This window comes from Etheostoma cragini, chromosome 11, assembly GCF_013103735.1.
Source record: "Etheostoma cragini isolate CJK2018 chromosome 11, CSU_Ecrag_1.0, whole genome shotgun sequence".
In the NCBI taxonomy this organism is placed as follows: domain Eukaryota; kingdom Metazoa; phylum Chordata; class Actinopteri; order Perciformes; family Percidae; genus Etheostoma; species Etheostoma cragini.
The window spans coordinates 5,995,004-6,021,873 of NC_048417.1; the positions used below are offsets into that span (position 1 = coordinate 5,995,004).

The window sequence follows — 26,870 nt, forward strand, 5'->3', positions numbered from 1 at the left end:
TCACGACTGCGCATGCGCGAAGGGATAAACCCAATAGCGTAGCCCTTAGAGGGCGAAGCCTATACGAAATATAACTATACATGATGTCCACCCTCACGTATGTGTGATCTTTTAATTTAACACAATGACAAACAAGCCAATTTGGAGCAGTTACATGCCTGGGAGCAACTTCACTCCGCTTATCGTTCCGTCAGGTATAAGAACTCAAATAAAAACTATTTAACTTCTTGTCAGCAGCTTTTGACATAACTGGGGCGATCACAATAAAGGATTATTAACATGGGCCAACATCAGGCTATTTCATTTTACAGCTTGAGTCTGTGTACAGGCTGACATAACAAGATGTGACATTACATGGAGGGCCAAAAAAAAAAAAAGCAGTATCATAATTGCGTTCGGACACTTCCCACACCTTGAAATGTGTCAGAAAAAAAGTGAGAGGATGTGTTATCTGACTCTGACCTTTAAGGTCACCAATAAATTAGTCCACGGAGAAGAGACCATGGAAAAGCAATGATCTGTGTGACAGAAGTAAATGTTCTCTCTGGGTGTTTAGATTGTTGCCACGTTCATGTCTGTGCGTTAAATATAAAGCTATAGGTCCGGGTTAATTAACCACTGTTGATTAACAGTTAGCATGGCTTGAACAAAGAAACAGTCCCCCATTAAACCACAAGTTATAATTATTTTTTTTGCATTTCGGTTCATAGATAACCAAAATAAGTTTATTAGTTAGCTTTGAGCACATCCAGACTAGCTATTTCCCCGTGCTTCCAGTCTTTATGCTCAGCTAAGATAACTTAATCCCCAGCTTGAGCCCCATACTTTAGCCTCTAAAGACAAAAGACGCACCAACAGTTCCACTTAAAAAGCAACATTACAAAATATCATTTCAGTCATTTGACTATTTTATTTATATGTTATGGTACGTTTGTAAACCCAATATATATATATATATTTTTAACACTTTCAAGCACCAAAAGGGTTGTTTTCAAGAGAGATTGGAGAAATATTAAAAAGAGAACATCAACATTTCAACTTAAGGGCCAAATTAGCTCTTTATGCATTGCTTTGGAAGAAATTTGGGCGTCATAAAAGAGAAACCTAAGTTTGATCTGAACATTTTAAAAAGAAAGACATGGAGATCCGGTTATATGAAAATGTCCTTAAAATGTGAATTTAAAAAGAAATGTAAAAATGTCCTTGGACCTCAGAGAAGTTAACACACACATATGAAGTGGTATATCTTCTCTTGCAACGTACGACAATAAAACAAAAAGGCATAGTTCCCATAATGTCAACCTATTCCTTTAATCATAAAAAGCCAACAGTATGCCTTGGACTTTGTTTCTTCTACATCTGAACGTTTCCACACACGCACAATTGTTGAATTTCTTTCTTGAGCAAAATGATATAACAATGTTGCTCTTGCTTGGATTCAGTTCAGTGTACAGCAGTTCAACGATGAATCTAAAGTCATACAGAAATCTAAAACATCTGTGTGCAGACTCACCCCTACACCGTCCTCATGCCTGTACTGTTTCCAGGCCCGGCCCGTGTCACTGTAGAGCAGGAGGTAATTGCTGACCCAGTCCCAGCTGTCATATCGTCCCTGTGTTGCCACAGCCGTCACCTCCATCTGCTCCCTGAGATCCACCTGGAGCCATGGCTCCTGGTCGGTCACCATGGGAGACCAGCCTCCTGCTCCTGAAGGAGGGAAGAAAAATACAGACAGAGGGGGTACCATGAAACATTGATACTGTGGATATCCACACAATGAGACGGTGGGCCGTTGTGGTGTATGCTAAGTCGCCACAGGGCTCAGGTTGCCAAAAAATGGATAAAGTCCGGATGTGAACAGAGGGAGTGTTTGAAAATGAAAGGCTTCAAGGTGAAGTGACACTTCAGCAGAAAATGACGCATTAATTTGAAATGTGTACAGCCTGGCTCGAGAACTTATAAAGAGCAGAATCCCGCAAGCTCAACAAGCTTATTTGTTCCAAAAGCCTCCTCTACACAATATTGAGTGTGTCTGTCATGTTTTCTCTCTGGAAAACTCAAACCGAAGATTTTCTTTTCATATTTTCTACAAATACCTACTAGTAATATTTTAGTACCTCTATTACAATCCTAAAATAATTGAGTGAAATGTTGATGGCATATATGAATTTAAACAAATGTATATATGGGATTTCTAGTTGAGAGGTTGCTTTTGTTTTGATCACACGCTAAAGCATTTGAACTGATAGTTTAGCTGGTTGTGTTTGTCTTTGTTTTATTACTTTATTTTTAGAAAAATTGTTATATTTTGTTATTTTTGGATCAGTTTAGTCCATTCAAATAGTTTGTTTTGTCTGTTTAGAGATTTCTCTTGTCATTCTCATAGAGAACTAAATTATCTAAAGTAGTAAATAAAAAATATTTCTTTACAAATAATATGTTGGCTTCATGTTAATGTACAGTACAGTTACAGATATACATACAGTGTATACATTATATACAGTATGTTTATATACACATTGTATATAGTATTTTTAATAGTTTATATTTTAGTATACATACAGTATATACAGTATAGATACACACATACAGACACTGTATATTTAAATCATGAATCCAACATACATTATTATTAATATTATTAGTAAAGATTAAAAAAAAAAGAATTATATAACATTAATGATAGGCTTACTGGCCTATGGATAAGGTAACCACCCACAGATACAGTTAGGGTTAGGGTTACTTTTCCACATTTTAACATTAAAACATGTATAAATATTCATCAATCAAAATGTATATCTAATAGGCCCACGGCAGCCCTACAAGTTATTGTAGGCCCATTGTAATATGCAGCTCTATTGTATACATTATATATAGTAAGGGGTCCCTGCTCAGTCTCTTTCAGCTGAGGGGCCCTTGGACTAAAAACCTCAAAGAGCCCTGTCATAGAAAGATTAAGTCACTCTCTTTGTCATGCAACAGTCACTGCATAGCGTGATTAGGGAATTTGCAATTTAGTTTCAAAGTAATCGTTTTTTTTCAGTCGACCTGTAATCACAAACTCTCTTTCGCATCTCTTCAAGATAATGAAACCGTGCTCCTCTGAACTGCAACACGTGGTAAATGCAGCAAGTCTTTATACCTCATTGCTCATTGTCTTTAAAAACAACCCATATGATCATTGCACAAATGGCTCACATTAGAGTTTTATGGGAACTGCTGGTACAGCAGGTGGGTAGTGCGTATCTGAAGCATATGCAAATAATAAATCCATGCAAGAATATCTTTACTTTTACTCACCATCTCGTCTGTTGAGCTTGGCATTGTAAGCAGCATGACCGACTGACGACTGCGAGGAGCTCTGAAAGGACGACTGGGGTAATGTGGATACCAGAGGACCATTGCAATTATCTGTGAAAGAAAACAGAGGCTATTAACTTTAAAGCTTTTTTTTATCTAGTTGCATATGGTTTATATAATCCATTTCACATGCATAACTGACTTTTTGAAGATTGAAGATGGTTTTTAGATGGTTTCACTGCTCGCCATATTTCTTCATCTGATAGACATAATACAAAATTCATCCTTGAGGTGTTAACAAGTCGGTTTAAAGTGCATCTCTACCTGTCGGTGGTGGAATTTTAAAGCAAGAACATAAAGAAAGAAATAACACGGCTTCTTCACTTATCCAGTTCTCAGATACTTCAAACAGTCTATTAACCCATGCAGTGACCCTTGGAAATAGCACAGAAAACGTCTCCTTTTTTGTACATATGTGTGTGTATGTGTGGGTGTTCTTTTTAATCCCACAGTGTGAGATTACATCACGTCCAACAGGCGGGAACAGATTAAGAGTCCAGTGATCTAAACCTGTCAGTCTCATCTTCCTCTGATCCACAATGAGAGCAGAGAGACGAACAACAACAGCAGCCTCTCTGCTGTTGGCTTTACTTGCGGGCAGAGCTGCATTACGACCCGTTTCTGAGAACATAATGAAAACTGGCACCAGCCTGATTACAATTATCCCCATACTCTCTCCATCAGCGTTCAGTTCACTCATCTGAGTGCGAGAGGCTTTTTTTGTTTTTCGGTGCCATTTTACTCGGAGTTCAGATGGATTCTGAGCACATCTGGAGTGGCAATTGGCCATCCATCTGGTAGACAAGAGCACAGCAGAACTGACAGCATGTGCTCGTTCTCCTTTTGGGCGTCCCACCGAATTTCGACTGACCTGATTTGACTGCTCTCAGATAGCTTGCCAAGAGATTTCTCTAATCCTGATTTCAAGTGTGACTAAAGTGGATCGAGCTGTTTAGTCCAAGAATCAAATTATGGCTGAGCTGCAGTTACAGATGTTCATTGGGCGAATGAGAACAGTGGCATGGCATCTTAACACTACTGGAACCAGGGCTATGATGCAAGCACGGCACTCTTAATCTGTCAAAAGTCTGCCAAGTCCCACTTTTGATCCCTTAGGGATAACATCCTATCTTCTTTTCAATCTGTTCTCCCCCATCGTTTCTTGCACGTTGCCTCTCTGGTTGACGAGCCGACTATAGCCTGGACAAATGCTTTGGTCCTTCCTTCATTCAATCCACCCTTAACATGAACATATCCAACAATAAGACCTTGAAAGCTTTGAAGAGATAGAAAAAAACAAAACAAAAAAAACATTTTGATTGCACAACACATGCTCTTACGTTGACAGGTGATGTGAGTTGCAGTGTGAGTGCAGACAAAGTTTCTCCATGTGCAAATTGTGCATCTTACAGACCCGGTTGTTGTCTACAGCTCTGCTCTTGAGCCAAATGCCTGGCTGTCAGTCAGAAATACTTATGGATGGAGGATGATTTGCCTGCAAAGCTGCTCCTTGGCCTGTGGGATAATTAAAAATCCTCTGAAGCTGACTCACGATCTCGATGCAAGACTCAGGGGCTTGAATCTTACAGCCAAATGAACCCAGACATAGATCGGAATGCATGGACATAAACACATGCACACTGCTGCTAGCCGAGAGGGAACACTTAATCTTTTGAAATCATAAGTACACCAGCTGATATGAAGAGCTCTCAGTTTCAGTCACAGAAGTGCTGGGAGGATGTTTTTTTTTCCTGTATAGACCGACAGAAGGCCGGCACAGAAGTGTCATGTTGACGCTTTTAGGTTTGCGGCACACTTGAGGTTATCACTGATTGTGTTAGCGATAAGAATAATAGATGAAAAGAGCAGTGCCTGCACACTGACTTCAAACCGCAAAACGTGTTTAGCGACCTGACATAGTTTAGTCCGCAAACCAAATATTGTCTTTTAAAATACATTTGTAGTAATTAAAGCACAAGGCAGGTTTTATTCTATGTTTTTGTTTCCCATAAAAAGACCCAAATCTTCCCTAACCTCCCAGTGGCACTCTTATATTGATTCATTGATAATGAAATCAATAATAGCGAGTAAAATACATTCACATTTTATTTCTAAAAAGGTGAAGTCAAGAGGAGAAACTCAGGGACTATTTTCAGCTGTGGATTAAAACACATTTACTGCTCAAGTGAGTATATAGGGCTGGGTACCGAATTGCCTCCTTAGTACCAAGTATCCAAATATGCCACCTTATTTAATACCCAATTTCAGTACCTTAGATGTAAACCTCATCACGGTCAGTGAGCCAATAAGCATCCAGCATGCTTCTAAGATCTAATAATGCTGCTGATTGGCTGTCTAATGTTACTCATTGTAGAGGCAGGAAAAAAACTCCTGTAGTAGGAGCTGAAAAATAAAAATAAAAAGATTTATGCCAGGATGTGAAAATAGATTTTATGAAATGTGTTGATATAAAAAAAAAAAGTATAGTTCAGGAACCAGTACTGAAGTCACAGTATTGGTATTTTTTGGAACAATACCCAGCCAGAATATCTACAGCACTAGGATAGTGAATGTGGGATTAACTCAAATAAACCACAGTGCTGGCATTTGCCATAATGAAGGAGCATGTCACGGTGCGGTTCATTGCTGTGTTTTTATCAACACAGCAATAGAGCTCAATGACACAAAGCAATAAACTACAGTACATCAGGCTTGGCTACACAGACAGCACGTGTAAGTAGGAGTCTTTTCATGGGATTTGACAATAAGAAAATATAGAACATTGCCAGCCTTATCCTTTAATGCTCTTCATCCATATCTTTGCACCATCGTCTATCCTTTCATTTTAAAAAGAAAAAGATGTCCCCTTCATAACCATTCATTTCACAATGACTGTCTGTAAATAACTGTACATTCAGAGTGAGCGTGTTCTTTGGCTTGTTCCAAGGTTTACTCAGGATCTGTCATGTGAAGAGAAAATTATTTTCTTAAATTCATAAGGAAAAAAAAAAGATTTTGAATTCAAGGGCTCCAGGCGTCTGAAAGGTGACAGAAATGTTTGTCTGCAGGTTTCCTTTTAGGTTGGAAAAACAAGAGAGCTGAAGAACTGCCTACTCATCTTCTTCATTAGCAGCTATACATTAGAGCAGTGGCAGAAGAAGCATGCAGATCCTTTACTTCATTAAAAGTAGTAATACCACAGAGTTAAAGTGCTCCGCCACAAGTTAAAGCCCTGCATTCAAAGTAAGTAAAAGTATGTATCATTGAAATGTATCAAAGTGTGTAAGTTTCAAAAAAGACAGCATTCATTGTGCAGTAAAATGTACCCTGTCAGTGTTTTTTTATATCTGATGTTTCTAGATTAATATTCCTCCTGCCTTTATGTGTATGTTGCATTTTACTGATGTAGATGTTTGAGGCCATTGCCAACTGAAATTCCGACAGATTTCACTCATTTAGGCCAGATATCCGTTGCCTTGGGCTTTCTTTGTGTTGGCGTTTTAAACTCCATGGGATTTTTGTTTAACTTCTCCTCAGATCTTTGCAGGGTAAATCCAGACAGCTAGCTAGACTATCTGTCCAATCTGAGTTTTCTGTTCCACAACTAAAACTTCCACTTAATGTTGACATCTTCCACCAAAACAAGTTCCTTCCTGAGGCTATTTTGCAGTGGCACCGTAGCTTTTTCCAGTGCTTCCCAAACACTTGTGATTGGTTTAAAGACATGCCAATAAACCAGTGGACGTGTTTCTCTCCCATCCCTGAATGTTACATTTAGCATAGTTATCCTTTTGCCAGACCTTCCTCCACAGCGCTGCTAAGGAAGCAAAAGGTCTGGCAAAAGGATAACTATGCTAAATGTAACTTCTTTGTATACTGTTGTTAGTAATATACTGCAATAAATCAAAATCTACAAAATCCACATGTTTGTAGCGTTGTTTGTTTTGTATGAACCACGTATCTCTAAATAAATTAATTTTTAAAACGTTGGAGAAACAGCCGTTTTTCAGTATTTTTCAGTATTTTCCAGGAGATCCAAGAGGCTTTGTAAAGACTTTATTTACCTTTAAGAAGTAGGAACATTTTCTCAACGCATAGGAACACTTAATCCTTCAGCTTCTTAAACATTCACATCAAAACACCATACAAGGTTTTCAGTGGGGATGAAAAACTTAACCTTAAAAAAAAAAAGGAACTAAAGCTGTCAGACAAATGTAGTCAAGGAAAAAGAATAAAATATTTCCCTCTGAGATCTAGTGGAGTAGAAGTATAAAGTTTAATAAAAGAAAAACTTAAGTAAAAGTACCTAACATGTGTACAGAGTTGAGTAAATGTACTTCACTACTTTCCATTACTGCAATAGATTCATTGTTTGATAATTTTTCCAATGCTAACTTCTGCTTATTAGCAAGCCCGCCTTAACCTGAGTGCACAGACAGATGGTGCTTCACAAGGAAATCAAATTCAATTATCACAAAGTGCCATTCGTAGCACCCGTGGGTTGGATATTTTAAGCTCTAGTTGCAGAGGCACAACTACACGCCCAAGTCAAATAAACATGGCTCCCCACCAGACATGAGGAAGCCTGGGTTTCCTCTTGGATATCAAGTCCCAGGACATTTACACTCAGTTGGGATATGAGAAAATGCCAAAGGGATTTCCTAAAATTAGAATATGCAAAAGAGATAGTCCAAGGGTGGAGCGGACTCTACTCTTTTTTGGGTGGATCAAATGTGATTAAAGCAACAACTGCAACTGTATCAGACTGCAACTCACATACGTAGCTCAAAGAGTATAGTAGGAAATGTATGAACTCTCAAACCAAGCAATTGTGACACCAACAGGTCTCAGCAGGCTGTAACTGACAGAAACAATATCACAGAGGTGTATAGCAGCAATGGCAGCTGCTGTCAGGTTTCACAAAATTGCATGTCAAAAAAGGCAATAGCACGACACAAAAAAAAAAAATAGTTCAATTGCAGAAACAATGTCTGGATCTTAACTGCTTCTCTGTCCTCAATGGAACCGGAAGTTGACCTGTCCCTCCTGGGTGAAGGCTATTTGGAATATCATTCCTACACAGAGGATCAAGGAGGGATCTCAGAGGTGCTGTGAGCTAGGCTACACCGGAGCAGCCATTCCTGGAAGCCGTGCAGATGAAAGCCGTTGCTAACTCCGCCCACACAGCTGACAAATTCACGTGACGCTTCAGAGGAAAGGACGTCTCATCGCTCTAAAAGCACATTTCCTCGCTCTGTGTTCCTCTCTCCAATCCTTCCATGATTCCCTCGTCTCTACCGTGCTTCCTCAAGATGCACCCAGTGTTTAAAAGGTATGTGGAGGTCAAACTAGGTTGTCAATCAATGTAGCAAACAAGTCCAGTAGGGACATGCAAAAGGGAAAGGGCAAAGCCAACAAAGGCAGGGAAAACACAACCAGGCAGGATCAGAACAACAGACCTCTGGATCGCTAGGTTAACACACTAGACAATCTGGCAAAAGAACTGAGGTAATGGACCGGTACATATACTGAGGAGTTAATTAGCTGATGAGGATCAAGTGAGCACTGGGGTGGGGAAGGCCAGGTGAAGGGAGTCAGCAGGGCCATGTTCACCCCTGAAAAAAGGTTGCAACACTTTTCTTTTTAACTGAAACGGGGGGGTGTTGAACACCCTGTTGTGTGCGCAAAGCACTCTGCCTTTTTATTACTAAGACTTTACATATACCTCTCAGCTGATTGGGTATTACCTGAGAAAAAGCCAATTAAACAAGAGACACACCCAACACCTGAGAGAACACATGACTCACAGCCGTTTCACATCGTTCTGAGGAACACGGAAACCGTAGCAAAAACGGTGCACACCCTTTTAAGATTGCATGTGTCCCAGGCAATGCAGGGCAAGAGGGAGTGGCAGGGACTGAAATTACATGAGAGAGTGTTGCAAAAACAGGAAACAGACAATAAAAAACAAAGTCTGGCTGAAGTTGTGACAGTTGCTTAGGGGCATAGCACAACATTCTGGGCCCTATTTGGTTCTATTCTATTTGGTAGGGCATTTTCTATGGGCCCCTCCCAGCATCCAAAGCTATTCATTATAGCATATTTTTGGGCCCTCGTCCCATGAGGGCCCTGGTTACTCAGGTTTGGGCTTTAATACTCTAACAGGGGTTTACATCATTGTATAACTTCTTTTACAGCACAAGTCATTGTTATTTTCTTATCCAAGTACTGCAATGTTTTTGAAAGCATCATTTAAATTCTAAAACAACAGCTCTCTGACGGCCTACATGTGTCTTTCTGATACGTGTCTGTGGAGAAGTTGATGTCTGTGTGTCTTTCTAGTCAGTCTATGTTCCAAAACTGGGTGCAAACAGTTTATTCCTTAACAATTGATCTTTTTTCAATTAACAGATAAATCAGTCATTTACTAAAACTTGGTTGTCCAATGAGAGTAAAATTGCAAATAGGATAAAATTGAGAAAAGGATGAAAAAAATACAAAGGATGAGGGATATAGGTATAAATTATTAGTCTATAAAATGATTCCTGACACATAATTTAAAGGAACGCTTTGTATTATCGAGTTGATGAATGAGTTAGGCCATTTATCAAAGTGGTCATCCGTTAATGTTCTGCAAGTGATTGTTTTAACTGTCTGTGCAACACAGAACAGAGTCAACGGCCCGGAGAGAGATAATTAGAAGCAAGAAATGAGTTACTAAAATATTATTCACTTCGAGCATTATTTCCCTGGTATTGATCGAAAAAGCAGACATACACAAGTATGCAAATGATTCTGTTTTATTCTGGCATAATATAGGTCCTTGACGCTCCACATCCAGGAATGGCCTGATGCATGTATTTTGTCCTTCAGCTTTCTGTGTGTTAGAATTTTAAACTCTGGTTGATTTATGAGGACTTTGGATAACTGCTCCTGAGATCTCTGCAGGGTAAATCCAGACAGCTAGCTAGACTGTCTGTGCTTTTTCTCAAATTACTATTTTACGGCTCCATGCAGGGCTTAGCGCCGACCATGATAATTGTGATTGGTTTATAGAATTCCGCGGCTTTTGGATGGTCATGAACCAAACATGGTCAATACATACAGTATGTAGTTAGGGCTGGGCAATATGGAGAAAATCAACATTACTACATTTTTGGCCAAAACCTTGATATCAATACTGCAATGATATTGTAGTGTTGAATATTGGTGCTTTCACAAAATATTCACACAACAAGATTTTTGATAAATAATTATCAGCACTGTGGGAATAATGACTAGGTGAGTAAAGGCAAACAGCTACAACAGTCTGGTTGGTTCCGAAAATAACATCACTTTACTGTAATGCAGCCTTTAAAATCAAGAAAAGACTATATTTATGTAATATTACGACACTACAACATCCAAAAGCTAAGAAAATATCTAGTCTCATATCTTATATATCGATACATAATATTGATATATTGCCCAGCTCTATTTATAGTGATAATTTGCTCCTTTCGTGCAATAAAACCATAAACCACCTTATAATAGTGATCAACACCAAAAGAGCAAAGGCAGTCTGATGGAGGGTGCACAGGTTCAGTCAACACAGACCACAGAGTCAATAATATCAAAGGGGGGCAGTGATAGTATCTTGTAACAGAGAGGACTCAGACCTCTGTGTGGTATCGATGAAGCTTCATATGATACCTTGCATGCACCAACAGGCTCAGTGACCTCTGCGCGGTGATAGCTCCAGAAGAGAGCCTAGGTATCCGTTGACAATTAGTCCCAAATGCTAGTTGAATTCAAGGAAGAGCACATCGATACAAATGATTGAGAAACACGGCGTGGTTTACAGCAGTACTTCATTTCTCTGAACACTGCTTAATCTTAAGGGACCTATGAGCATTTACAGGCAGCCTGCAGGATGTTTTACTGGGGCGATCGACAGCTTTACTGATTATAAGCATCTCATCTGCCAAACATGAATTATTCAACCCTCATTCAAGATTGCAGTGCACCAGGATTTGTGTTAATTTTCTTTAGGATTTCCAGGAGGGTTTTACATAACAGCTTGATAAAGACAATGGAATAATCTTACTAACAAAAGTTGTAAAAAAAAGCATAGTTCCATGGCAATACTGTATTAATTCACAGGCAGAAACATGAGAATTGTTGAAACTCTTTGTAACTAGAACCTCCAGTGGCAGGAAAGTCTGCCTGATGCATGTAGTTAGTCTGGCTTCTTCCGCTTTTTTTATGTTGGAATTTTAAACTCCAGTTAATTTTTGAGGACTATGGTTAACTGCTCCTCAGATCTCTACAGGCTAAATCCAGACAGCTAGCTAGACTATCCGTCCGATAACAGGTTGATAAAGACAACGTAATAATCTTGCTAACAAAAGGGGTAACCAGAGTTAGGTGGTGGGAGTGGTGGGGGAAAAAAAGTCAACATAATAATAAAATATATGATACAATTGAAGTGAGAAGAAAACTGGGAATTTGATTCTTTGAGATAAAACAGATGATTACAAAGTTTTCCTTTTGGGGACATAATTAGAAGTTTGAAAAAAAAGGTCAAAAGTTGCAACATACAATATATTGCAGAATAATGCACTGATGTCATATCTTGATATAAGTGTTGTGATAATATCATATTGTGTGGACTCCGGTGATTTACACCCATAGGTAATGATAATTAATGGACTAATAATCGTAATAACATTTATGATATTTGTGCTATTAGGGCTTAAGTAAGAGGGTAATATTAGAGGTAAAAGCAGCTTAGTATTGACATTGCTGCAGTCCAAAAGTGGGCAGTTTGCTTTAAAAGGCTGCTGATCTAAGACTCTAGCAGATGTCATTTGGAAATGAAGATATCTATAAAAACCATTTCCTCCAAGTGAAAAGCCCCAATATTGATTTAGTAGTCTATGGATGGAGTGGTTTCTCTTGGAGTGGTATAGTTTCAAAAAAGAAAAAAAAAGAAGAGGCTTTCATAAGCAATTGTTCCTCAAAGGAATGGAGGTTCAGGGACATTCGCCCCAGTGCAAGAAGTTGATTGACTTTTGGTCTTGCAGCCTTATGTAACATTTGGCATGGGGGTGTGGTCGTGCATGGGCAGTCACTCAAGACAAGACACATTTATAGATATGATGCCTGTGTCACGGTTCTGCCCTCAATCTGTTTCTGAGATGTGTTGTTTTGTTCAAAGCTGCTGCAACAGGCGAAATAAGCCACAACAACACATACTGGAAGAATATTGACCTATAAACCGCTACAAATCCTTGAGATTAAAACACGGAATATTACATTGGTTTCTAATCTGATATTATCTATCTACCAATGTACTCTCCAAAGGCCTTTAGTGTCAATGTTTTCTATATTTGATTGGAGACACTGCTGAGTCCATTTTAAGGGTGATTCTCATATTCTTCTCTAAAAAGCCTGCATCACAGTTAAGCCGCCTACACATGATAAGCGATTTGCTCTCAGCGCACCGCTAGGTAAGGCTTTGAGCGCAAAGCGGTAAATCCGATCGGTGCGCAACGCCAGGTGTAGCGCAGCGCATAGTAGGGTGGCTTGTCATGTGTAGGCGGCTTTAGGGTTTGGCATTGTTTCGATTTTAACAATTGTGATCCTTTTATTTCCGGTTCTTCTCCAATCCGATTCTTTGAGGGGTGGAATTACTGGTCACATGTTTATTTTACAAATAAGAGGAAAGTTTTATTTTGATTCAGTGGAAAGTTGTATGGGGTTTTTCCAACGTAAAATAAAGCCAAACTGGAGCATCACTTCCTGTGGTACACAGATGCCACACAACAAGCCCTCGGCCGCTACGGAAACTAAAACTTGCACATTTGGAATTTGAAACCGATGATCGGATTTGAAAGCAAATCCTCCAAACGATTCCAAACGATTCCAATAAAAGAAAAAGTCCCTCTGGAGTCGTAATTTTTGAAACGATTCCAAGTTGGAACCGGCCAATCCTAATCGTAGTGCAGCTTCCTTCTCTCTAACTCTGCATGGTGATTCTGAGAAGCATCACCTCAAGATTACACGCACATTAGTTCCAGCCCTGTATAAATACATCATAGTCAATATCAAATCATAGAGTGTGGAAATACAGGACTGTGTCTGATTCACAGGTAATAACACAATGCAATTACATACAATAATAAATGGTGCTATAATGTGAAATTTGGCTACTGTGTAAGCAGGCATTTTTTTCATTTAATTTAACACTTGATTTTCTTCTAATTTTTGTTCAAGTCTGAACGTTCAAAACCGAATCATTTTCTCCTCTTGTTTTTCATCACTGTAACCGTCTCTTGCTGATTATTGCATCAATCTTATTGGCACGCTCGACAGAAAGTGGGTGTTGATAATCCTTTCAAACCCTCTGCCAGTAACACTGAAAATAAATAGAGGACGGAACTTACAGACTGTATAGCTATTTGAAGCATATTCATTGCACTCTATAGATTGGGAGTTGGTGCAGCATCAGTGTGTGACCAAAGCAGCTGGAAATGGAAAGGCCTCCACTGGCGCCACATTCATCACAATAGATTTTTTCTGCCCCCCGAGAGACCGGGCAGAAATTATTTCTCTAAATAGTCTTATATCATGTGTCCATTTTCTTCTTATTCATCACAATCAAAAAGCATTTTGCGGTGCACACTGGATCTGCAGGGAACAACAATGTAAAGATGTCCTTGTACCATAAGCTTTCTGAAGAAAACACTGAATATTAACAGATTTTCATCTACTTACAGTCTGCAATACAATGATGAATATTGTGACATGAAATACATTTGTTTACTGTAAAAGATTTTCCATGGGGTGGCATCTATCACTATAATGTTTTGGGATATATTAGACCATTCCAAAGAGCTGTTAGCAGCAATACTGTTACTTACTGTATTGTTTAGGTATTTTATTTACAGGAGTAGCACACTTTTACAAGAGTGAACACTTTTTAATGTCTGGCAACTATCTATCTATCTATCTATCTATCTATCGATCGATGTATATATAGTGATATAAAATGACATATGCCATGATGCGACACTTACTGGAGCATAAATTACTTTAGCACCAACATTTCACTCACATGCTTCTCTACACAACACAGCCAAATGACTCAGTAGAAATGCATCAGAAGGAACGCAATGCTTTAACCAAATGAAAACAATACCCAAGGTCTCTTTTATTCATGTCTCTGCCGAGCTGCAATCAATCACAGATCATGCAGAGAACTCTGAATTGCTGTATTTACTCCCATTTTATTTTAATACGGTTCTCAAATATCTCTGTTTGTTTTGTTCTATTTGGTAGCACCTAAGGCAATAAGGGGTAATTGCAGGTGTGTTTTCACAAGATCCACAAGTTGCCTTGCTCAAGAGCATCTTGGCAGTGCCCTGAAGGTGGACCGGCATTTTTCCAGGTCCGTAGAGGGACTTAAAGCAGCCACCCTCCGGTTCCTGACCCACCTTCTTACAACCCCTATGGTATGATATTGTACGAAAATGTATGCACACCAAAAGGTATGATATCCTAAGAAATTAGTAGATCACCGGCTGGTCACATATCCGTGAAGATATCTAAGATTAGACACTAAAACAACTAGTTAAGATTAGGAACAAGCATTTCCTACGTAAAAGGTTTAAGGTTTCCCCGGGAAGCAAACGCCGCTCTCTAGCTTGAAAGTTCTGTATGTTAACGCCCACCAGCCACGATCTTATACAGTGGCTGTCTAGTGAATCTAGTGAATACAGCAACAAAAAATGGTGGAATGCATTAGAGTGCTTAACTTTCCATTGGTTCATGAGAACAGGCTGCAGTATGAAATACAAGCCTCAATCCCCATTGCATCTCATTTGATAGGGACTTGACAGACTTTTTTTTTAGATTAATGTACTTTAAGGTTTTTATGATAACTGGTAGTTATCATAAAAACCCAGGATTTGTCTTTCTATTTTTATACCAGCTTAAGTTTTTTACTTTTATTCAGAATGCTTTCACCACTTATGTTCCAGTTTAATTTAGTTTTGAGTTATAATTATAATAAAATAATAATAATCATTGAGAATAATTCTTTTAGTTTAGATCAGGATTAGATTTTTCTTGTTTACTTCAAAACCTAAATGAAAAAAGATATAAGACGATAAAAGAAAATCTAAAAAAATGATTTTTTTTTATTTTTTTACAAATTATTTATTTTATTTATTTTATTTATTTTATTTATTTTATTTATTTTATTTATTATTTATAGTATTTATGAATTATTGTTTATTTAAAAGGGACAATGCACATCATTTAGCCTTTTTAGTTTACACTCAAAATGTAAATGCACCAGAATTAGCAGATAAGCTAATTTTTTAAACCAAACTTTTGTGTTAATTTCATGCATATCAGACATAATAGTTTGTTATACGGATCAGGTTATTAACGCTTAAAATTCCCTATGGGATCAGTAAGATGACAGTAATCCTAAAGACATAATCATATACTATTTCTAGGGTCATACCTCCATTCCTCCACATTCCTTCCAGCTGGTTTAGTCTCTCAGAAGAAATGTGCTGAGGAAAAGTGCGTGTGCTGTCACACAGCAGTGCTCTGCCTCATTTACTTTTTGATAGATTCATAAGGCCTTGAATATGTACAGCGGTAGGTGTTCCTTGAGTGCCTGCTTCACATTCATTAGATGAGCGAATCTGCAGCTGTATCGTCTCCTTCACACACTCATAGACACACACCCTCACTTCTGCTGTGATGCTTAATGCTAGTCCAGCATGTTCCAGGTGCTTCAGATGAGAAATAATTAGCTGCAAAGTCTCTGTTCACTGAGCTAACTTGAAGCATGAAAATTTAAGTAAATAAATGTGTGGTGTTTTTGCTAAACCGGAAACAGATTCTATCTCATAAAAGATGGATGGCCGGAGCTGCGGTCTCCACCCGCTGCGGGGGAAACACTGAGAGCCATACAATATTCCTCCCACAGACCTGTGGTGAAGAGTGTCATATCATTTGGAAATGAAAGCTTTCCAGCCGAAAGACTCATATTTCCACTCAGAGCAGAAAATATCCCCTTAAAAGTAGCCTCAAAAGGCTAGGCTGTATACATAGAGGTGATGTGCTACTGGTAAAGCAGATTATATTAATTATGTTAGAGCCAAGAATACTGCAGCAACACTGTATTGGAAATTTACAACAGGAAAAAACAGCCTGTTTTCATTAACCATTAGTTCATAATGCTATGAAAAGTTAAGTTCTGTAATTTGTTAGGTTTCCACGTTTATTTTTATTTTTTTCTGTATGCACTCCAAAGACATGCTGCATGAGAACGCAGCTGGCCGCGTGGGAAAAAGTTCGGGTGGACGGGCGTGTCATAAAACACAGGACTTTCAAGCCATGGAGCAGAGTTGCTTCCCTTGGAAAACAAAAGACTTTCACCCAGAAAATGTGCTTTCCTTGGGAGTGATTTAATCCAAACTGTCATTTGTCATGTTGGTAATTAACTTAACTTTTGGCATCGCATAACGATCAGTTTTTGTTGCATAAATCTAATCTAACCAAAACAACTGCCAGCTCGCAATGCTCTGTACCTGGCTCAAAGTCACCGAGTTAACTGAACCCACAGCTACCAATGATCCGATGGACCACTATTAGAGCCCGGCCGATATATCGGCATACCGATATTGTTGTCCGATATTAGGCATTTCCTATCATTGATCTATCAATCTAATGGCCGATTTGACAAAACAAGGGAATATTAAAAAAATAAAAACAGACTGTGAACCATGTTATGAGCATAGCCGTAGCATGGTTTGTCCACCAGAGGGCACTCTACAAGGTTTCTGTTGGCAACACAGATTTATTTTTGTTTTTGTCAAAGGACTTTAAGTTTCATATCTTAAGTTTGTATTTTCATACATTTTATCTGTCATAACTTTAATATATTTTGCTATTCCTCTGTACTGTTGTGACAATGAAAGAAATTGTTATCATTATTTTAGTGGTAATAACTAATAATTAACTACAAATAACTAATGTTAGAGAAACCTGTTTATGCTTTGTAATGCGTTTCTGGATTTTTCAAAACATATATATCGGCCGATATATCGGCATGTCGGATTTTTAAATAGCCAAATGTTTGTATCGGTATCAGCCTTAAAAATCTTTTATCGGTCGGCCTCTCAACACCATGCGGAGCAACATGCGGAGCAACATGCGGAGCAACATGCGGAGCAACGTAGCCGCCCTCACAGAGCTCTGTAGCAGCTAAACATATCAACCTGAGTCTGGCTCGAAAGTTTGGGCACTTTCGAAATAACAGAAAATAAAAAAAATTGTGTCTGCGAAAGTTTGGGCACCCTGCAGAGTTAATACCTTGTACTGCTCCCTTTGGCAAGTATCAAAGCTTGGAAACGCTTCTTGTAGCCAGCCAAGACTCATTCACTTCTTGTTTGAGGTGTCTTCGCTCATTCTTGCTTACAAAAGTCTTCCAGTTCTCTGAGATTTCGGGGCTCTCTGTCACACAATGCTCTTTTAAGGTCTATCCATAGCCTTTCAAATTTTTTGAGGTCAGGAGATTATGAAAGCTAAGGCAAAACCTTCAGTTTACGCCTCTTGATGTAATCCATTCATAAATGCTGTGCCCTTTCTTCTACAAATGTACCTTTGCTCATTGCGGCCAAAAAGTTCTACTTTAACCTCATCGGTCCACAGAACGTGTTCCCACAATGCATTAGGCTTGTCTATATGTTCAATTGCAAACTTCAAATGCTGATTTTTGTGGTGAGGACGTATAAGAGGTTTTATTCTGATGACTGACAAAGACCATATTTGTACAAGTATCTCTTCGAAGACCATATTTTATAGGAGTATGTCTTTGTAGTGGAATGGTGTACCACAACTCCAGTGTCTGCCAGGTCTTTCTTGATGGATCGTGCAGTAAAACGTGGGTTTGGACTTGCTTTTCTCACAATCCTGCGAGCTGTTCTGCTTGATATTTTTCTTGGTCTTCCAGATCTTGTTTTAACTTCCACTGTTACACACGACTGCCATTTCTTAATTACATTCCAAACAGCGGACATTGGCATCTGAAAACGCTTTGCTATCTTCTTATAGCCTTCTCCTGCTTTGTGAGCGTCAACTATTTCAGGTTCAGTTTTTTAGACAACTGCTTAGAAGAACCCATGGTGCTTATTGTTGGGGCAAGGTCAGATGAGTCTGGGCATTTAAAACCTTAAGATTGACATCACCTGGTCTTTCCAGATGATGATTGAGAACAATCCATGACATTGTCAGGTCTCAGCTTTCCAGAGGGGGCGGTGTATACTGTAAACTCTGCAGGGTGCTCAAACTTTTGCAGATGCCCTTTTTGGTTTTCTATTATTTTGAAAGTGAAAAAGATGGAAATAAAATCTCACATTTGTGAAATATTATACAAATGTCATTTGATGCCTTTTGGACATTTTTCCATCTTTTCTTGGCTTCTTTATGCACATTAGTACACCTTTTTACCTGGGGTGCGCGAACATTTGAGCCCCACTGTGACTGTTGCTGACACGACCAAGCTGTGAAAGAGGTATGAAGCCGGTGTCACAAAGCTCTGTTGCAGCTTAAAACAACTAGCAACTGCTGCTCGGTATCATGGACCAGCTGGCGGTCTCCTAGTTCCAAAGGATATCTTACCTTTTGTTGGGCATACATTTTCGTACTATAGCTTATGGACCCGTTTAGTAAGAATGCATTGGGAAAAGCAATGCCAAACACAATATGACAATCATAAGTCTGTAGAGTAGAAGCGTTAGCCCTGAAACATTTATTCCATTAGTTGGCAGACAATTATCAATTAATCAACATTCAATGTAACTTTTCAAGTAAAAATGCCGAGCATGTGCTGGTTACAGCTTCTCCAATCTAAGGGCTGGTTGATTTTCCTTCTCTAACAGTGTTGACAATTATATATCTTTTGGTTTTGGATGGTTTGTTGGAAAAAACAACCATTTTTAATACATCATCTTGGGCTCTGGGATACTGTGATCACGTTTACTTTTTGATTTATTTTTGTATTTTGACGTTTTAGACGAACATGCCCAAGTGATTAATCATTAATCATGAAAACAATCAACAGATTCTTGATAAGGCAAACAATCCTTAGTTGCAGCCCTAATTTACATATTTATATAAATTGCTGTAATAAATCCCTAATAACATAGTATTAAGCTCAACAGCAAAAGCATTTAGTTGCATTACTTATTAAATTACTTTTTGTTACTACCCTATGTCAAAGTTTCATAAGAACAGCTCCAATGCAACCCCAAGCCCACATCTTTTGTATTAAACTTGTGTAGGAACAGTAAACAAGACCTGGTTTAACAAGCAACCATGTTTAACAGCTAGCCGAGCCACCAGTGACTGCACATTTACAGATGACTTACAGTACCTTCCAACTCTAAACAAAACTCAATGTAGGCTCATCAGTGCTAGCTAAGAAGACAAGTAAATAAGACTGTATAACAAAGATCCTCTACACAAGGGGTCTTCAACGTTTTTCGAACAAGGGACACATTAACTGAAAGAGAGACAGAGTAGGGACCCAATACTGCTTACATACTATGAAATTAAGTTGTACATTAAAGTGGGCCTACATAGCCTGTGAGCCCACCTAACACCATTATACATGTATTTATGCATAGAATATTATATTAAAATGGCCTATTCATTTCTAACATTATTTCTTAAATTATGTAGTAATGTTAAACAAACATGTCGGGTCCTGAGACAGAAACAGGTCTCAAACAAAGTTAATTTTCTCCAGAGGTGTCCATCTGAAAATGCTATTTTGCACATATTTAGATACGTGGCTTTTGAAGAATGGGTCCTATGGGCAAAAGAATGGCTCATAATCTGTGGTCACGTTCACTTCTCCCATTGGAATCAATACACTGAGTAGGGGGGACCAAGGGACACAGACACTAGGGGTGGGGAACAAAACTATACTGCATATTTTATGTGGCAATACTGTATGGATACACAGGCGCCAAGTATTGATCTTTCCTTATATACTTTATGTGTTGGTCAGTTTGTCTGCTTGACAATCCCCTTTTGCAGCAATACAATTGAGGTGATATGAACAAACAGAGAAATGTTTCTTTTTAGATGAAACAGATGTTGACAAGGTTTCCTTTTGGGGACATCATTTGAAATTGGGAATAATTAAAAATTGGAAAAAAGGCTATGAATTGCAATATATCGCAGAATATTGTAATATGTTTAAAATCACGATAATATCGTTTCGTGGCATAAGTATCGTGATGATATTGTATCCGGAGGCGTCTGCTGATTCCCACCCCTAACAGATACTGGAAACTACCTTGAGTTGGAACGTCTTGGTCCTGAACCGAGTCTCAAGGTTATAAGAAGGCCTAGTCGTCCTCTTTTGGGGAAGGCGGCCTCAGCTAAGCTAAGTCCATGACTGGTCTGATTACTAAAAAGCACCATGATAAAACTAATACTAATAATTCTAATCTAATTTTTTTTTTAAATGTATGAGTTAAGGAACTTCAGTGTAACTAAAAATCAACTTCTTACTGAGGAAAGTGGCCACATTGACTCAGTATTGTAGTAATGCAGATGGCTTTGGTGTTAGCCAAAATTATTCTGGACATTATTTATAAGGAACTAGTAAAACGTATGAGAACTTACAATTTAACATTCTGGCCTGGGCACCTTGGTAAATATTAAACCCCTCCAGCTAAAGTGATCACCACTGCCAGTAAAGTAATTAAAGAGCCAGGGAGTTGTGCACATAACAGAATACAAAGCTCAATGATTTTTACAAGAAAGTCCTCACCCCTCATGTTTCTCACTTTTGCTTACTAATGACATAATTGCTGGAGAGTATATTGTGGTTTGCAGTTGTCAACATAAATGTCTACCAGTGGGCATTGAATGTGTACTGCACTGTGTTTATAAAATGCGAAGGAAAAAAATAAATGTTTCCATACATTTGTGAATTGCTCCTCTGTTGCCGGCCATTTGGCAATTACTGTGAAGCCGTGTACAAAATCAATTAACTCGTGCTGGAAATGGCCGACTGAATGCTGACATATCCAGTGTCTTACTGTACTTAGTCTCTTTGTAAAGCCAAAGAAATTGCAGAGGGACATTTGACAGGAAGTGACAGCAAACTAGAGCTACAACAATTTCAAATTTTCCTGTACAATTTATTGTCTCCGAAAAAAATGGCTATTAACAGTGTTGTTGTCTCTTTCAATCAACTCTAAAATATATGTATTTATCTATTGCTATTTTTAAAAAATTTAAGTTTTAGATTAATTAAAGGAAACATCTTTTGGTTATATCACTGTCATCTGACGCAGCTATTATCATAACCCAAGTGCACAGCCAATAAAGTATAACAAACCCCTTTCTTATCATAAAACAAAACAAATTGACAATAGAACATTTTTCATCAGCAATTTAAAAAAAAGCACTGATCATTATAAAAAAAACTGATTAAATTAAATTAGGAGTACAAGAAAGTCATCACTATTAGCAAAACTGTGTGGCAAAATAGTTATCACTGTAGCTATACTTTTTTTCTAGATGTATCCCCCTTGTCATTCTTGTTGCTATAAACATGTAAAGGACCCAGTGCCAATAACTAACAAAAAGTGTAGATATAGCTCAACAGTCCGACAATACTCACTTATATAATTACAATTTGGCATATCCAGACAAAATCAACAATTACCATCAACAGTCATACCCCTTGGGACCTTAGCAATGTTTGCAATTAAAGAAAACAAAGAATCCGTGATTACGTAAAAATGTTGCAATTAGACAATTATTTGATAATTGTTACAGGCTAACTGCAATCTGCCAAAGCCACAGAGACCAGCCATGACACATCACTACTTGCCTCCTTGTGTTTCTCACTGGTAAATACGAGAGCAGCTCTTTGACCTGCAGGAGCATCTCAGCATTTCATCTCTGCACAGTATGTCAGACCTGATCACTGCACACATTTGAGAACCACAGAACTGCCATAAATGAGTAATGCAGCTGTCAGCTTAGCTCAGTTCCTCACCTTAACATAAACTGCTTAAACCTAAACACAAGCCTGGTGTCACCCTCGCCCTCAGAGAGCAAAGATAAACCGAGAGGTCAAATGATGTCATGCCACTGGTGTATTAATTTACTGTTGAGGGATCACTTTTTGCATTTTTAACATGACATGGGCAGGAAAGGTCCAAAGTGCTGCTTGAAAGCTCCATAATTATTATGTTCATATTGCCCACAAACATGCAAATGTTGTGCGAAATGAACATTATAATGATGATGTTGTCATTTTTTGTAGCATAGCTGAAAATATAAACTTTGTTCAAAGGATACAGCTAGAGAGATAGGTCACAGAGTCATTAAAATAAAAATGTGTATCTCTTTGGGAGCATGCAAGAATGTGCTCACCATGAAGCACTGCAATCTGAACATAAGATTATGTTAGATCTTCAAATATGGGTTATTTATATTGTGTGCAGAATTGACATTTAGGCCGGAAAAAAAGGCCTAAAGGCTAGAAAAAAAGAAAAGGTTTATCATCTGGGGAGCATGAATGAGTTCCAATTTAACTCCGTAAATCTTTAAAAAATCTGCTCCTCAACGGAAGTATAAGCACGAAAATGCACTTTATTAAACTAAAATGAAATTTTCTTTTATTTGTTGTATATGAGACCAGAATGTAATGTGTTTTTAATTATTTCACATATTTAACATAACTTAAAGCTCATTCTTTAATTTTAAAGCTAACTCAGGTGCATTTCCTTTTTTAACTAAATAATATTAATGAATGTATAATGTTCCTTTCAAAAAATAAAGAATAAGACGCAAGAAAAAATGTATGTTAATACACATAACTTTCTGTGTGCCAAGGTTGTCTTTCAAGTAGTAACCTACAAATACCAATAAAGATTGTATTGCTGCTTTGCTTTGGACAGTGATTTGATTCATCAATTTAATGATCAGCATTCCAATATCAATAATGCAGTAAAAAGTATTATAGTATAAGTAGTATATATATTACTTTAATATTAACTTTAAGATGCTGTTTTGTTTTTGAAATTCCTTCTTGATATCTCTTCTTTTTTTTTTTTAATAGTTATCATTTAATTGTCTGGAAGTTTTTAAATCATATTTAAGTTGTTTTTGTGAGTTCATATCATAAATGTCACAGCTTGTGGTTAATGGGCTAATGATATTGTCTCATATCAATTGCAGACCCCTCAATTGAATTGAATCGTATCGTGGCAGACTTCCAGCAAATAGTGCATCATTATAGAACTCATCAATGTACACCTCTAGTTATTGGACTTCTAGCCCAAAGGGGTTGTACTCAATACAACCCCCTTGGCTCCCTACTATATTATCTGTCTATGCTCTTTCATGTATTTTAATACGCCTTGCCGTAAAACCAATTGCCCTCGGGTGAGAAAATAAAGTTAAAAGGTTGAAAGTTGAAGTTGATACCAGGGTCATGTGGGGAAACCAGTGCGAAATATGAATCAGAAACAGGCCGGAGCACAACGTACTGATAAAAAATGTCTGAATATTCCAACCTGGTCTGGTAATAAAACATATTGCCATAGTGCCATCCACTGACAGAAGGAGCTCTTAGCCCACTGTTATATGTCTTATGTCTGTTCCTGTGTTGGCAGTTTGTATTCTAATTACCATTGCTTCTTTTTTATATCCACTACTCCGCTTTATATGCTGTAACAACGCAGATATCGTGCCATGTGATGCGAATAAAGATGGAAAAGTGTTTTGGTTGTAAATGCTGCACATCAGACAGGAGGCAGTATTTTATGAACATCTTTTACAATAAAATCAAATAAAAGACCGCTCAGTTGCCAGTTTACTAGATCAACTTGGCTACTGTAAAAACTGTAACAAAACACCCCCACCCCAGTGTGTCACAGAGGGCGGACTCAAACCTCAAATACCTCAACTAGATGTGTATCAAATGCGTGTATTAGAAAGGACACTTTTTGTATTAACTGTGATTTATGTTTGTAGGATTTGTCTATAGCTTGCGTATGATTAACCTGGATGTGCTCTCAGTTCCCATTGGAAAGGATTTCTGCAACATGGGTTAAAGATAAACCAAAGAAAACAGTTTGTATAGAGATATTATGGTTATAACTATTATTTTCATTATCAATTAATCACGTAATCTGTAAAATATTCCGTTTGCTCGACCAACAAAATGGAAAACTCCATTACCATTCAGTTAACCATGGAGAGCAAGTAAAAGGTAAAGCCTTTCCATTTGAGAAGCTAAAAAAGCACTTCTATTGTCACTTTGCTTAAAAAATGACTTAAATAATTGATGGTTTATTAAAATTGTTCTAATCTCCACATATTCTCACCCACACAGTAATGAATACATACATAATGAAAGCACTCAAGCAATTAAACCCAAAGCTAAAACTGTACAGCTTCACATTTAAAATGAAAACCCCCGTGGGGAGAAAAAAAGAACTAATAAGAAGCAGTGTGTTTATAGTGGCAGCACCAGCAGGCTGTGTGAGTGTATGGGTATCTATCCTCACGTAGGAGTCGGCCAGTAACCACAGCTGCTGTCTGTGCAGTACAGCTGTGGCCAGTCAGCACTTTCTGTTGTCCAGCACACACACACACACACACACCAGCAAAACATGTCTGGAGACTGACTCTTAGACAAAAAAGCAGCTTTGTCTGCCAAATAACCCGAGGTGTAGCCTCTAACCAAGAGACCAGGGATGCAGAGGGGGCACAGTCGCTTTAGACTGCCTTTGACTGCCAACCCTGTTTACTTGACCTTCGTATTATAGCACAATCCGCAAAATAGAAATACAGACGAGAATCAACAACTTGTTATGTGCACGAGACTGATACAAAGGATCTTAAAAAGCTCTTCAAAGTAAATAGAGATTAAATAACCAGCACGGCTGCATCTGTAACAGTCACAAGCTGCAAGATACCAGATAGGCGTCCAAACTTCAGCTTCTATCTGATTCCGTTATCAGCTTGCACGCAGACCGGAGACGAGACGCGCTTACAGGTGAGCTTAATAGGTGGTATACTCACAGTGAGGAGCGGCGGAGGCGCTGCCAAAGACGCTCAGGGTATAAAGGGTAACCATATGCAACAGAAAAACCATCTTCCCAGTCGTGGTGTGGTTATTATCCGTGTGTCCGCAGAGAGGGAGAAAAAACAGAGGAGAGGTTCCTCCTCGCTCCTCCGGCACGGAGGGATAGAAGGAGTCTGATGTGATGATGATCAAACCGCCCCTACGACGACACTCCCTCACTATGAGGCATAGCCCGCCTCTCTCTCTCTCTCTCTCTCTCTCTCTCTCTCTCTCTCTCTCTCTCTCTCTCTCTCTTCCTCTCGCTCTCTCTCTGTGTCAGTCTATATTGGCAGAAAAAGAGCATTGTGATGTCCGAGGTTTGCCAAAAGAAAATGCATCACAGAGGAAAGATATATTCACAGCATCAGCAGCCGCACTCCCTAATACGATTCTACGGATTTCTATTACTTTAGTGTAAAATAACAAGTATGGTATACAAGCTTGAAGTAGCATGAGTGTCATCGCAGGTAATGGCCCAATTGGTTGCCGAGAGCCAATCATTATGAAGCATCTACTGAGTAAGGTTTTTCATCCTATCGAGATTTTGAAAATGTACCAGTCTCTTTGTCTCAAATTCAAATCTGTTTTCTTGGCATGAGCATGTAAGTATACTGAGAAAGGACTGAGAAAGAATTGGTACAAAACTTTGTTGACTATTTAATGACACTACTTCCAGCGTAGAGCAACTCAAGAGTCAAGACTCACTCAAACATGCTTCATCATGCTTCATGCTTTATCTGTTAACTAAATATTCACAAATAAAATCTCATCTTACATTCTTCCCTTTCTTCGGCTGAAATGTCCCCATTTCAATAAATCTCATTTTACAGTATCATGCAGTGGGGCATGTGTCTTCTGCATTGTGGTGTTCCTACGGTGTCTGTCTGGCCCCCCTTGAAGGGGCCCCATGACCTTCTTCCTTCTCCTCTTTTGATGAACTTTAATATTCATTTTCCAAACACAGGGTGAAATTGTTTTTCAAAAATGCTTAATTTTTATGATTAATTTAGTTTGACATACGTATATGAGTCAGTTTAGAGTCAGTGTCTAAATTATGTGTGAATTTAGACAGTATTTGTTTCAAGGACAGTTGGCTCTATTGTGTAAGAGGACAATATTTAACAAATATAACAAATTCAGTAGATTTATTATTCCCTTCATATTTCATACATTACAATTACAGTAAAACTGGTGCAACAAAACGTTAACATAGAATACAAAAAATACAATATATAGTTTTGCAATTAAATGCGATGATAATAGCGAGAGCCATAGAAAGGCAGAGATAATACAAAAATAAAGAGGTAGTAGATTTCAAAGGAGCTCATTACAACTTAATGTG

General features: G+C 38.3%; 1 protein-coding gene across 1 annotated transcript in view; it reads right to left on the reverse strand.

Annotated features, from left to right (window-relative positions):
• Positions 1–25,713, reverse strand: part of cntnap5a (contactin associated protein family member 5a) — a 95,470-nt gene extending 69,757 nt beyond the window's left edge. Inside the window, exons 1-3 of the mRNA XM_034885411.1 lie at positions 25,486–25,713; positions 3,301–3,411; positions 1,514–1,707 (exon numbers count right to left, since the gene is read on the reverse strand). Coding sequence (XP_034741302.1) covers positions 1,514–1,707; positions 3,301–3,411; positions 25,486–25,558 — 378 coding nt within the window. The 5' untranslated portion in view covers positions 25,559–25,713. The remainder of the gene's footprint in view (positions 1–1,513; positions 1,708–3,300; positions 3,412–25,485) is intronic.
• Between the last annotated feature and the right edge of the window lie 1,157 nt (positions 25,714–26,870).